The sequence below is a fragment of the Arvicanthis niloticus genome, chromosome 23 (assembly GCF_011762505.2).
Source record: "Arvicanthis niloticus isolate mArvNil1 chromosome 23, mArvNil1.pat.X, whole genome shotgun sequence".
In the NCBI taxonomy this organism is placed as follows: Eukaryota; Metazoa; Chordata; class Mammalia; order Rodentia; family Muridae; genus Arvicanthis; species Arvicanthis niloticus.
In genome coordinates this window covers 29,228,196-29,242,277 of record NC_133430.1, presented here as the reverse complement: position 1 = coordinate 29,242,277, position 14,082 = coordinate 29,228,196, and the positions used below count along the sequence as shown (strand labels likewise).

Sequence of the window (14,082 nt, the reverse complement as noted above, 5' to 3'; positions counted from 1 at the left end):
GGCAGCAGAGGGGTAGCCCTGGCCTGACCCGCGAGAGGTGCGGGGGCGGGGAGGTTACTACGTGCTTTTGGTCGCCTGTTTTTTTACGGTCGGCACTTGCAACGATCGACAAAATCTCGGGAAGATTCAGGAAAACACCGCCGGAAATCGTAGTATCCATAGAGACGGTGTCGGAAGTTGAGGTTGCTAGGAGGCCTTGGTCGCATCGACTGACATGTCTGAAGTCCCCAAAGATTATAATTCTGACTCCAATGAGAGTCTGAGTCTGCAGCCTAAAATAACTAAATCTGGTAACTTACATAATGCTAAAGCAGACACCATGTTTAAGGTAAGCTCTGAGCTGTCCCCGAAAACTGGCCAAGACCCAGGAAATGTGCTACCAGAGTCAACCAGGACACGCAAGGAGGATTTGAAAGTGCCAGATCTACAGTCACCAGACGTTTCAGTAGGTGTGCTCAAAGGACCACCTACAGAAACAAACACACAGCTACCAACAAAAACAGATCCAAAGCGGAAGACACCAGATTTTCAGAGTGAAAAACCAAGAAAATCAGTTAAAGAGGAAGACCTGTCTCCATCCAAGATGACCAATTTGGAAAAGAAACAAAAAGAGTCAGCTAAAGAAAAAAGGGCAGAGCCATATGAAGTAACTAAACCTAAGTTCTCAGACCGGAAGCTAAGAAAGTCTACTGAGGAAGCAGATCTCAAGCCTCCAGAGGAGCGTCAGGTCAAGGCCACAGAGCAACCTGAGCAGAATAAGTTCCCAGACAAGAAACTAAGACCGTCAACTAAAAAGAAAGTCTCAGAGCCACTGTTGGATTTTGGAGAAGAATCAAGAAGACCAAGTGATGAAGCAAGTCCAGAACCATCAGGAAAAAGAACATCAAAAGCTTCGAAGAAAGCACACAAAAGCTCTTTTGATGAAAAATTTCCAGAGGTGCTAGAAGAGATTACTCAAGGACTACTAGAAGAGATAAAATCAGATGTCCAACTGGAGACAGAAGATGAGTCAATTTCGGAGAAAGTTCCAGAGCCATTAGGGGACAGGAAACCAACAGCTCAAAGGCACAAGCTGAAAAGATCAAGTGGAGAGTCTAAATTAAAGGACACGTTATTAGAGCCAAGTAAGGAGAGGGATTCGGTGCGGCAAACACAGACTGAGCCACAATTTCCAAAGGAGAAACTAACAAAATCAACTGAGAAAACTGGCGACGAGACACCACTGCAGATACCTAATCCAGACATTCAAGAGAAGTCACAGGCAGAACCAACCAAAAAAAGTCTAGAGTTACCAAATGAACCCCAGCTAGAAGAGAAGACGACAGAATTTCCCAAGGAAGACAGTTCAAAATCAAGCAAACCTAAGTATCCTGTGGACAAACATGAGATAGCGTTCTCTGACAATCACACAAAGTTGTTAGAAAAAAAAACCTGCCAAGATTAAAACGGACTTTTTAGTAAGAACTCCTAGAGAAAGTGGAGAATCCTTCAGTACAGTTTATGAAGCACATGAATTCCTCAAAGACCTTCAGGCTGATATGAATGAACTGTTTCCAATGATTCCTGCTTCAGAGTCTCAGACAGAACTGAGGGATTCTATAGCTTTACCCCAGGAGGTGGCAACACTACTAACACATAAAGAATCCAAGCCAAGTCTTAGCACACAGTTTGAGCACCTTAACTGGAGCCCAGAAAGAGTTGCAGAGTGGATTAGTGATCTAGGCTTCCCTCAATACAAGGTAAAGCAATGTTTTTGAAGCCATATACTCCAATCTCATTTTTCTCTATACTGACATGTTCTCTTGGCTCTAACAGAGAAGTCTTAGTGGATTAGTGATCTAGGCTTCCCTCAATACAAGGTAAAGCAATGTTTTTGAAGCCATATACTCCAATCTCATTTTTCTCTATACTGACATGTTCTCTTGGCTCTAACAGAGAAGTCTTAGACTGTGGAGGAAGTCAATTTTGATTGTGTGTGTCTTTTTCTGTCTTGTGTGTGTGATAGTGAAGATAGGACCTAGTGCATTAGCACATGTTAAATGTTAAACATACATGTTCAGCCTATAAAATATATATATATATTATTTTAGAAGAAAAAGTTATATTTGATTTTCCTATTTATCCCAAATATTGTATTTTTCTTCATTCCTTGTATAGAGGTTAAAAAATGTATAGAGTCCCCTTTGCATAGAAATCTATAGTTTTATCATATTTTGTTCAAAATGAGGCCTTTCTGCCCTTCTGTCAAGATGTCTCAGTGGCAATGTCCTCACCCTGAATTTATACTGTTTTAGCTGCCTCCCCAAATATGTCATGTGTGTTATGAGCACTTAAGAGTATTAATGCATATTAATTATCCACCCAGACTGGTTTTATCAAAAACAAAAAAGTATGCTCTTCTGAATTTATTACTGCGGACTATGGTATTAGGTTGTCACAAAACAGGACCTTAAACCTTTTGTGCCTTCTATATTTAAAAATGTCTTTGTAATGCTAGCACTCAGGAGACAGAGACAGGCAGATCATCAGGGGTTGGAGGCCAGCCTGGGTTATAAAGTGACTTCCAGCCCAGCTGGAGCACAGAGTGACAGCTTTCCTCCACCCTGCCCTGACACACCCAAAAAGTCAATGTCTCAGGGAGAAGACATCTGTTACAACATACAACATGCAAAAGCAGATTGAAGTCACAGCCTGGAATTTAACCCAACTCTTCTATAAAAAATAAATAAATAAGCAAAAAAAAAAAATGTGTTTTTTTTCCCCTTTTTTCTTCCAGTTGCCATAATACATGTTTAAGAGATGATGTTCTTGCATTGACAGGAGTGTTTTACTGAAAACTTCATCAGCGGTCGAAAACTCATCCACGTAAACTGCTCCAACCTGCCTCAGATGGGAATAACTGATTTTGAAGACATGAAGGTGAGTGGTGTATGAGGTTTCCCTGTGCCAAGTTGCTGTGGCAGTGCTACTTGATGCCTGCCCCATCTGTCCCTGTTCTGGTCCATTCTGTCATCATATGCTCATCCCTCAGATTCACTGTGGTCGCTTCCTCCCTCTGTCTTGAGTGTTACTTCCTCCTGTAGCACTTGCATTGTCTAGTGTTTTACTGCCTCATACTTAGAACAAACACCACAATAGCTTTCCCCCCTTCCTGCCTTTAAGGCTAAAGTCTGTGGGACTCAAGGGCTCTGCTTTTAGGCTCTTGGTTTCCAACTACTTACACACTGTTAAGAAACCCTCTCTAATCTCCCTGGTGCAAGATGGCCCCAACCCTTGGTTTGGTTTAGGATTCCAGGTCCAGCCACCATTCTTTCCTGGCGCCACTCCTCTGCCTGAATCTTCTCCAGCCTGGCAGGTCTAGCTCCCAGCCTAACTCATAGCCTACTAGTGCATGCTCCCTCTACTGGAGATCTTTGCTAAGTTCCCTTTCCCTTGAATCATGCTTTCGGCCCAATTCTTCCTCATCTCCACAGGAAGTTGTTCTTGACCTTGCTGTCCCAAAGGAACCTCTCTTCCAGAGCTCTCAGTAACATTTTATGCCTTTGATACCCATTTAGCACTTATATAATATCATCTGTACTTCACCTACTTTGCTGCCAGGAACATCCACCATATCACACTTAATTTCCCGATTTGCAGTCCCTGGAGTTACAGGAATATTAATTTGCATACCACATTGTTGTAAAAGATCCCTTTCCCATAAATTTATGAGTATGTCACCCACATAAGGGTTCAACTTCCCTGTTTGCCCCTCTGGTCCCACACAGATAATCCATTGGACACATTGTCTTATTCCTGATAATTTTCCAATTCCTATAAATTGTGTGTATACCTTCTGAAGTGGCCAGTCTGGATTTCAAGACTTTGGGGAAAGTATACTAACATTAGCTCCTGTATCTACCAGCTCTTCCATGTCAGCACCATTCGCTTGCACTATTAATTTGAATCTCTCTGATCATTAACCATTGTTTGCCAGAACACACATTTTCAGTACCCCCCAAAGCGCCTGTTCTTCCCACTGTAACGCCCTTTTGTCCTTATGTATGGAAACAACGGTCAAGCACTTCTTTCTCCCGAATCAATTTCCTCACATACGCTGTGACTCTAATGTCTTCCCTGTTGTCCCTACCTACTATACTGGGATGCACAATAAATCCTTGAGACATTAACCCACTTCTTCCCATGATTATTTCCACTGTTCCTGAGGGTAAAAGACCATACACGCCAGTGGTTAACTTGTAACATTCAACTTTTGGGGATAGGGTAAAAGGCACATCTGTGGCCAGATCCAAAGCTACACTCCCTTCTATAGCATGTATGAGACCAGAAATACTTAATTTTCATTTTATTGCCTTCTTGGTATTTTCTGGCTGACCAAAGGAAGATGATTAGTATTGTTTATTGCAGAACCTCAAGCTGACAGTCCCCTCTGTTTATTTCCTGAGGGCAAGAGGTTACCTCCTATGTCCCTCTTGGACCAGCAATCCTTTGACTAGTGTTTGCCCTTTCTATGGCAGTTACAATACCCTGGAAACCTGCTTGTTCTGTCTATGAACACCATATTCTCTAGAGCCAATGGACCTGCTATTTTAAGCTCTGAATCTTCTAGCCTTACAATGTTTTTGTAAATGGCCAAATTCACCACAATTAAAGCATCAGGCATTTTGATTTCTAAGCCTTCTAACTGTAGCTTGCCCTATGATATTAGCATGATGTTCCTGAGAGCCAATACCAGCTGTCTTTCTTATCCATTCATCTTTTGGGGCTCCTCATGCTTTCAATGGTCTGATTGCTCTCTTATATTTTGTATTTGTGTTTTCAAAGGCTAATATTTCTATCAATGACTGTCTGGTTTCAGGGTCTGATATAGCTCTATTTATAGCTGAACCCAATCTCTGTAAGAATTTGCTAAATGCTTCTGCAAGTCCCTATACTGCCTTCATAAGTTAGGTAGATTTTCACCCTGGCTTCTCAACCAAATCCCAGGCTCTCAAAGCTGCAGCACGACATTGTTCAATTACACTGTCATCAGATCGGATTTGTCCTTGTAAAGCAGCATAATGCCCTTCACCAAGCAGTTGGTCTTTAGTAACTTTTATCCCTCTCACTACATTCTGTTGTTCTATTTTTGTGGCTTTGTGCCTCCACCATAACAACCACTGTAATTGTTATCCAGCTTCTAGAATAGCTGATGCCAATCTGGGGAGATAACCCTATTCTGTGTAGTCCAAGTATTTAACATTTCTTTAACAAATTGAGAGTGCAAGCCGGGCTGGAGAGATGGCTCAGTGGTTAAGAGCACTAACTATTCTTCCAGAGGTCCTGAGTTCAATTCCCAGCAACCACATGGTGGCTCACAACCCTCTGAAATGGCATCCAATGCCCTCTTCTGGTATATCTGAATACAGCTACAGTGTACTCATATACATAAAATAAATATTTAAAAAGAGAGAAAGAGCCGGGCAGTGCCTTTAATCCCAGCACTTGGGAGACAGAGGCAGGTGGATTTCTGAGTTCAAGGCCAGCCTGGTCTACAGAGTGAGTTCTAGGACAGCCAGGACTACACAGAGAAACCCTGTCTCGAAAACCCAAGAGAGAGAGCGAGAGAGCGAGAGAGCGAGAGAGCGAGAGAGCGAGAGAGCGAGAGAGAGAGAGAGAGAGAGAGAGAGAACAAAGAGTGCAAGCCACACAGTACCACAGCCTCCTTAAAATTCTTTACATCTAGCATTTGTATTGGACGCCAGTTCAATTCATTATAGGCAGGAGCACCGTCATTAGTAGGCATATGCTACACAAAGATGGGGAAGACTGAAGGTGCCTGTGTAGGCCCGAGCAAATCCTCCAGTGGTGCTCTCGGCTGAACACCATCTGGTTGTATCCGGACCATTTCCTGCTCTTCCAGGCCCCTGGTTTCATGAAGGTGCTCTGGGCACCTGGCAGTGAGAGTGCGTGGAGCAGGTGCATAATCTGAGAGGACCATGCCACTGCTAATGTCATTGTTCTTCATGTCATGTCGACTTCCAGAAAGTGGTGCCACTCCCTGAATTTAGGGTCCTTCCTGCTGAGAGCATCCAGGTCTGTGAGAACCAGGGTGTAGAGTTTCCCTGGATCAAGGCTGTCCATGGTGTGCTCCTGGGCCTATTCTTAACTTGGGTGGGCCAACTCGTCCTCCTCCACCACAGCAGCGTGCTCTCTTCTCCACCTCTCACAAGGCTCCTAGGCCAGGCCCACTGGCTGACATTAGCAGGCTTGGTTTCAGCAAGAATGAGGACAAAAGCACACAGAGTCCCTAGTGCCACGAACCCAAGTCCTATTTGTAACTTTCTGTGACAGTGAGAAACATGGCTCTTTCCACTGATAAGCATATTCCTTAAGAGACAGTTTTACCTTGTCCTGGCCGCCATCGGAGAGCAGCAGCTCTAGCCCTGCGCTATCCCATGGCCGTGGGCCTCAACAAGGGCCACAAAGTGAGGAAGAAGGCCAGCAAGCCGCACAGCGGGCACCATGGGCACCTCACCAAGCACACCAAGCTCGTGCGGGACATGATCCTGGAGGTGTGCGGTTTCACGCCCTACGCGCCATGGCATTGCTCTAAGTGTCCAGGGACAAGCGTGCACTCAAGTTCATCAAGAAGAGGGTGGGCACGCACATCCACATCCACGCCAAGAGAAAGCAGGAGGAGCTGAGCAACATGCTGGCAGCCATGAGGAAGGCGGCGGCCAGGAACGATTGATGAAGCCTTCCCCAGTAAAAGATCATCGTTCCTATAAGAGCGAGAAAGACAACTTTACCAAATAAAGTACAACGTTTGTATACACTTGGTTTTGTCTTTAAGACTTAACCGTCTCAATATGAAGCTCTATTCTCCAGAGGTAAAGTAACCCATGTTAGCGCGGTTCCTTCCTACACTTGAGAGTAATTATACTGTGTTTGTAACGGCCTTCATCTATACCCTATTGGCCCAACCCTTGACTTTTCTCAGTTTCATGCAGTAAAGTTATTCTTAGTTCTGTGCGATTCTGTGAATGTTAATAAATGCTTAGGGCATGTACTTACCTCAAAGAATCATATCAATCAATCAGTCCCCTTGAATTCAAACTTCCAGGGCCCCATCACTGTCAGCCCATCCCTACTCTCTGAATCTCAGCAATTGTCTATTTGTCCCTATTAATTTTGTTTTTCTTCCAAAATGTTGCATAAACGGAGGCTGGGTGTGACTCACACATGCTGTCCCATCGCTCAAGAGGATGCAGCACTTCAGACTTGTGTTTCCTGAGGCCATTTTAGCCTAGTAAAGCTTTCTTATCACTTTATTCTCTCATTGAAATACTTTAAGTAATTAGTATTCAAGAGACATGGAAAACTGAATTAAGCTTTAATTTCCTTGTATTTTCAAGTTAATCTCACTAAAAATATCCCTCTTATTTCAGGCAATATCGCACTATACTCGACAGCTTCTGGGGATCGAAGAGCCACAGTTCAGCCGCAGCATCAGCCTTCCCTACAGGGACAACATTGGCTTATTCTTAGAGCGGAAAGGGCACAGTGGGGTAAAGTCTGATGCCTTGACCTTGTCAGAGTTTGTTGAAGCATCAGGATTACAGGAGTATAATCCAGAGATAAAAACTGAGGAGAAGAATGAAGACCCAGTACCAGAGAACACCCAGGAGGAAAATGAGGCAAGATAAGAGATTCTGACAGCATGAGGCATTGCTAGACATGGAGCAGCAAGAAAGACATTCCCCTTACCTTGAAAGATCAAACTAGGGCTGGGGAGATGGCTCAGCAGTTAAGACTACCTGCTGCTCTTCCAGAAGACCAGGGTTCAATTCCCAGCACACATGGCAGTTCACCACTGTCTAACTTCAGTTCCAGGGGATCCAGCACCCTCACAAAGACATATGCAGGCAAAACACCAATGCACATACAATAAAAATAAATTATTATTTTTTTTTTTACAAAAAGATCAAAACTACATTCCCTTGGGGTAGAGGTGTGGTCTTTGTCAGTTTTCTTTCTGTCCTTTCCATTAAGGATGAGAGTTAGAACTGCTGACTCCAGTCTTAGTTCTTCCTGACACTCGGCGTTAAAGATAGTGGTATTTACCTTACTTGACAATTTTCAGATCAGATCTTGTGTTAAATTCTAATACACCTAGTACTAAGATTTGTTAGGGGAAATTGTAATTGAAAATACAATCTCAGCAAGGTATCGTACGTACCTTTAATCCTAGCACTAGGCATATGGAGGGGGGATGATCTGAGGAGAGTCTGAGGTACATGATAAGTCTCAGAAAGCCACATAAATAAAATGGTTTTTTAAAACTCTCTTGCAGGGATTCTATGATACCACTTGAGGATGGAGTGGGACTTGGCAGCGACACTGCTGATCTGGGGTCACCCACACTCCTGTGTGTTGAACTGCCTGGACCTGATGACCCCTGGCCTACATCAGATAAGAGCACGCCTTAGTCCGATTACAATGATTCTGAGAATAAAAATGAAGATAAGAGGCTGGAGACAGTGCTGCCTGCTCCTCCCCTGCCCTCTTCTAGTGTCCATGAGCATCTGACAACTGTGGTGCACACAAACCCATGCAGACACGATACATAAGACTTTATGAAGTGGAACTTAAAACGGTCCCAAAATATCAGTCAATTTCCAGAGTGTTTGTCTCCCTGGTTTACCATCTGACCCAAAGGACAGCGCAGTGGAGCCAGGAACTGGAAGAGAAGCACATGAACCAGGTAACCAGTGTCGTTGGTGAAAGAACAAAGACGGCCTGAGGACAGTGAGCATAAGCAGCTCCAGGAAGGAAGAACAGAGCCCAGTGATGAGAATGAGCGTGTGGCTGAGTGGATCGGAAGCCTTCCACTTATTATCATGGGCTGCAGAGATGACTCGGCAGATAAGACCTGACTGCTCTTCCAGAGATTCTGAGTCCAATTCCCAGCATCCACATGGTGGTTCACAACTAGCTACACTGTACTCATATACATAAAGTAAATAAATTAATAAAAAAAAAAAATGTCCGTATACCAAGATGGCTGCCATGCTAGGTGTGATGGTACCCACCTTTAATCTCAACCTTTGGAAGTCAGAGAGGGAGATCAGCTTCAAATGGCAGAGGGCTGGAGAGATGCCTCAGCGGGTAAGAGCACTGGCTGCCCTTGCAGAGGTCCTGATTCAATTCCCAGCAACCACATGGTGGCTCACAACCATCTGTAATGACATTCGATGCCCTCTTCTGGTGTGTCTGAAGACAGCGATGGTGTACTCATATACATAAAATAAATCTTCAAAGAAAGAAAAGAAATCACAAGCAAGAAGACAAGAGGGAGAAACAGCTTCATTGCAGCCTCATTCCAAACCAGGTGGAAAGAATCAAGGATGCAGGACCAGTGCCAGGCAGTGGTGGCGCACACCTTTAATCCCAGCACTTGGGAGGCAGAGACAGGCAGATTTCCGAGTTCGAGGCCAGCCTGGTCTACCGAGTGAGTTCCAGGACAGCCAAGGCTATACAGAGAAACCCTGTCTCAAAAAACCAAAAAAAAAAAAAAAAAAAAAAAAAAAAAAGATGCAGGACCATTCAGATCAGCAGAGCCAGGTTTGGAACATATAGAGGGGAAGCACAAAATGCCTAGACACACATACTGACAGAAAAGGCAGCTGAGAATTAAGATAAAGGCTGGAGATAGTGCTGCAGTGGCAGCACAAGGTGGGAGTATGGCAGTATCTAGGCAGGCATGGTACAGGAGGAGCTGAGAGTTCAACATCTTCATCTGAAGCCTGCTAGGAGAAGACTGGCTTCCAGGAAGCTAGGAGGAAGGTATCCCAAAGCCCACACCCACAGTGACAAACCTCCTCCAACAAGGCTGTAGCTCCTAATACTGCCAGTCCCTGGGCCAAGCATATTCAAACCACCACAGCCTCAGTAAATCATAAAATAGATACCTTCAGGGGTTGGAGAAATGGCTAAGCACAAGTCCAGCTCTTATGGTCTCTTAGGTTTTACTGCTGTGAACAGACACAATGACCAAGGAAATTAGGGGCAAATAATTAATTAATAATAGGAAAATTAATTCACTTTTTAAAAAATTATTTATATGTGAGTACACTGTCATGATGTCTTCAGACATATCAGAAGAGGACACTGGATCCCATCACAGATGGTTGTGAGCTACCATGTGGTTGCTGGGAATTGAACTCAGGACCTCTGGGAGAACAGTCAGTGCTCTTAACCACTGAGCCATCTCTCCAACCCCTAATCCTCCACTTTCACATCCTAAAGAAATGCCTGAAGAGTCAGCAATGATAAGAGAGGTGATTAGAGAAGAGAGGTGGGTTTGGTTCCCAACACCAACATGGTGGCTAACAACCACTGATAACTCCAGTTCCAGAGCATCTGACACCCTCTTCTGACCTCCTTGGGCACCAAGCACATTGCAAACAATTCAAACATACAAAAAAATTCATATAAAATAGATACCTTCTGGGGTTGGAGAAATGGCTAAGCACAACTCCAGCTCCAAGTGATTAAATATTATTATGGCTTCTTAGGTTTTACTGCTGTGAACAGACACAATGACCAAGGCAACTCTTATAAGGACAAGATTACAGGTTCAGAGTTTCAGTCCATTATCATCAAGGTGGGAGTATGGCAGTATCCAGGCAGGCATGGTGCAAGAGGAGCTGAGAGTTCTACATCTTCATCTTAAGGCTGCTAGGAGAAGACTGGCTTCCAGAAAGCTAGGAGGAAGGTATCCCAAAGCCCACATCCACAGTGACACATATTCTACAACAAGGCTGTAGCTCCTAGTACTGCCAGTCCCTGGGCCAAGCATATTCAAACCACCACAGCCTCCATGGGCATCTGCGAACAACACGGCAAATGCTTGCGTGCACATGTGGGAAGCGGCTCTGCTCTCGCCATTACAAGGTGGCACTTGGCATAGGCATTGCTTGAGAGAAAAGACAACTCCATATATGGAGTTGTATGCGCTGAGAGGTGTGGTTACCCGATCACCCCACCTCGCGTCATTGAGAGTGGCCAATTAGTGACTTTATGGCAGCTGCTGATAGGATCAAGGCAATGCTTATAAGGGGCTTCCGGAGCTGGGGAAAGGGACAAGAGAAGAGAAGGAGAGAGAGGAAGCTGGCTGTACAGGGATAGCTGAATAAACGGCTTGAAGAAGAACACGGTTGCCGTTGCCTTATTCCGAGGGTCGGACGTGGGTAGCAAAATGCACATACACACACTTCTTTTTTTAAGTGCCTCCTAGTTTAATAAGTAGTGGTTGTGGGGAAAACATGCCTGTGAAACACCTGTCTGGGCTACTGTCCACCTTTCCTGGAGAAGAACCCAGATTTGAAAGTATCTTTCAGGTAGACTCCTGGAAAGTATCTTTCTAAGGTTTGTTTAAGAGAGAATAAGTTAGGCTTAGAAAATAACAAAACAAAGTGAGCCACGCTTTGAACGGATTTGGAGGGAGTTTCTATAATACAGAAAGTTAAAAAAAAATAAAATAAAAAAAAAAAAGTAAAGACCTTAGAAGTAGATACAGTAAAGAAGCCCAAGGATTTGATCAGTAAATGAGAAACAGTCAGAATGAAAATGGAAACTGGTATAAAACATACCTCTTGTGAGCCAAAAGGCTCACTGGCTTGGAAGGGAAGGAACCACGTGACTAAAGGGAAAGGACAGTATTTCTACACTTTACCAAGAAACAAAACCAACATGGGCCTTATGCCAGAGGCCATCTCATGTTGGCAGCACTTCCAACTATAAATGTGGGAAGCCTGAATTAGAAAATGGCAGTTGTTCTCCACATGGTGACAGAATACCAGAAATGTGTCTCGATGAAGAATTGAGGGCAGCAAAACAAAGCTGTAGCAATGTCCATAATGTGTTACACAAAGCCTGGCCATAGAGAAAGCTAAAATTCATCCTTCTCTTTTGTTTTTGCTTTTTTGTTTGTTTTTTGTTTGTTTTTGTTTTGTTTTGTTTTGTTTTTGAGAACCATGTAGTTCTGGCTGTCCTGGAACTCTCTCTGTAAACCAGGCTGGCCTCTTAACTCACAGAGACCCAACTGCCTCTGCCTCTCAAGTGCTGGGATTAAAGGCGTGCACCACCACAGCCTAGCTAGATTCATCTTTTAAAAGTCTATCAACTTTCAGTCCTGGAGTTGTGGGAGGTGGGGGAGGGGGCATCCCAGAAGACTCCACCTCTCTCTGAGGATTTATAGGTCTATATGACTGTTACATGGGGATTGCTCTGGGAGCCTCACCCCTCCCTGAGGTTTCTGGAGGCAGTTAATATTTACTGTGGCGGGAGAGGGGCATTTTCTTCAGTGGTATAGCCTCAAATAAAGTTGTCCATGCACAAGAAATAGCCCCTCACCTATGTTCTTATAACAGTAATTAAACTCATTTTTAAAAAATTAAAAAAAAAAAAAGGGGGAGCCATTTTATTTTTAAAGCATGAAACCATGGCAACAGCATATGCAAGCAGATAAAGAATTTGCAAAAACAAAGGAACTAAACCCACAGCCTCTGCAAGCAGAAAGTGTTTTAACCACAGAGCCATCTCTCCAGCCTCATATGTACCTTATTTTTAAGGACAGGGTCTCTCCCTAGACTGGGGCTCACCTCGTAGGTTAAGCTGACTGGTTTCTGTCATTCCTACGCCAGGATTACAGGTGTGCCCCACCATGGTTGGGATTTTATGTGGGTTCTGAGGAATGATTGAAGCTAGGTACCTGTGAATATACCATAAATTAATTTTTTGATTGCTGGGACAAAATACTTGACAAAACTAGCCTGAGGAAGGAAGGGTTCATTTTTGGCTCACAGTTTGGGGGTCTGGTCTATTATGTTGGAGAAGTCAGAGCAGCTGGTCATATTGCATCTTAAATCAGGAAGAGAGAGGTTGTATTTGTCCCGAACCCCAGCCCATTCCATGGTACTGCACAAATGTAGGGACCTTTACTACTCCAATCCTCTAGTCTCTTAGCCTAGAAACACCTCACAGTCATGCCCTGACCTGAAGCTTGTTTCTATGGTGATTGCAAATCCCAAAGAGTGGACAAGTTAGACATCATGTCTCTACGCCATATTGACTGAGTTATAGCCCCAGCCCTAACTATTACGTTTTCTAAGGAATAGTTGTCAAGAAAAAGAGGGGAAATGTTTTCCTTTAGACATCAGAGGTGAGAGAGACTGGCAGAGATGGGGAGGGCTCTCTGTAATAACTCACAGACCACAGAATGAAAGTTAAACTGAAATAAATTTATGTCTGGAAGTCTCAAAAATATTAAATACTTTTTGGTGCTTAAATAACTCAGGCTCCCATCTTTGTTTGTTCTGTGACAGGATCTGATGTAGCCCAGACTGGTTGGAACTTGCTATGTAGTCAAGGAAGGACTGGAATTCCTAATTCTCCTGCCTCTACCTCCCAGACCTGGCCTCCACCTCCCAGACCTGGCTGCTTCCTGTGTAGCTGTACAAACTTAGCTGTTCTCTCTCTCTCTCTCTCTCTCTCTCTCTCTCTCTCTCTCTCTCTCTCTCGCTCTCACTTCTTTTAAATTTAAAACAAAAATTGTAAATAATGTATGTGGGCTCACATGCTATAAAACACATGTGGAGGTAAAAAGATGCCTTTGTAGAACTGGCTCTCTCCACTTTTACATGGGATTCTGGGTAATCAATTCAGGTTGTCTGGATTGTACAGAGGGGTAGCAATCCCTGAGCCATTTTTTCTTTTTTCATTTTTAAATGTGTGTGTGTGTGTGTGTGTGTGTGTGTGTGTGTGTGTGTGTGTGTGTGTGCGTGTGCTTGCTGGTGGTGATGATGTACAGATGGTGTACACGTGTTTGTGCTTGTTAGTGAGGACACACATGTGTGGGTCAGTTTGGAGGTCAGAAGTTGATGTCCAGTGTCTTCCCCATCACTGTCCACACAGGCAGGGACTCTCAGACTCATTGGTTAGTCCAGGTAGCCAGCTCACCCTATGAGGAATTTCTGTCTCCCATCTCCCCTCTCAGATTACAAGTGACCACCAATACTGTCACCAGTCCAGCTTTCC

At 44.0% G+C, this 14,082-nt stretch overlaps 1 protein-coding gene and 1 pseudogene across 1 annotated transcript; both read left to right on the top strand.

The window, feature by feature from the left end:
* The first annotated feature begins 155 nt into the window (after positions 1-155).
* On the top strand, positions 156-9,849 carry Samd15 (sterile alpha motif domain containing 15). Its single transcript, XM_076921564.1, is given in 5 exon segments — positions 156-1,432; positions 1,434-1,739; positions 2,821-2,919; positions 7,431-7,679; positions 8,336-9,849. Coding segments are annotated over 5 exon segments (1,893 nt in total). The 5' UTR covers positions 156-214; the 3' UTR covers positions 8,357-9,849.
* LOC143437144 (large ribosomal subunit protein eL36 pseudogene) lies at positions 5,799-7,421 on the top strand (annotated as a pseudogene).
* Positions 9,850-14,082: the final 4,233 nt, after the last annotated feature.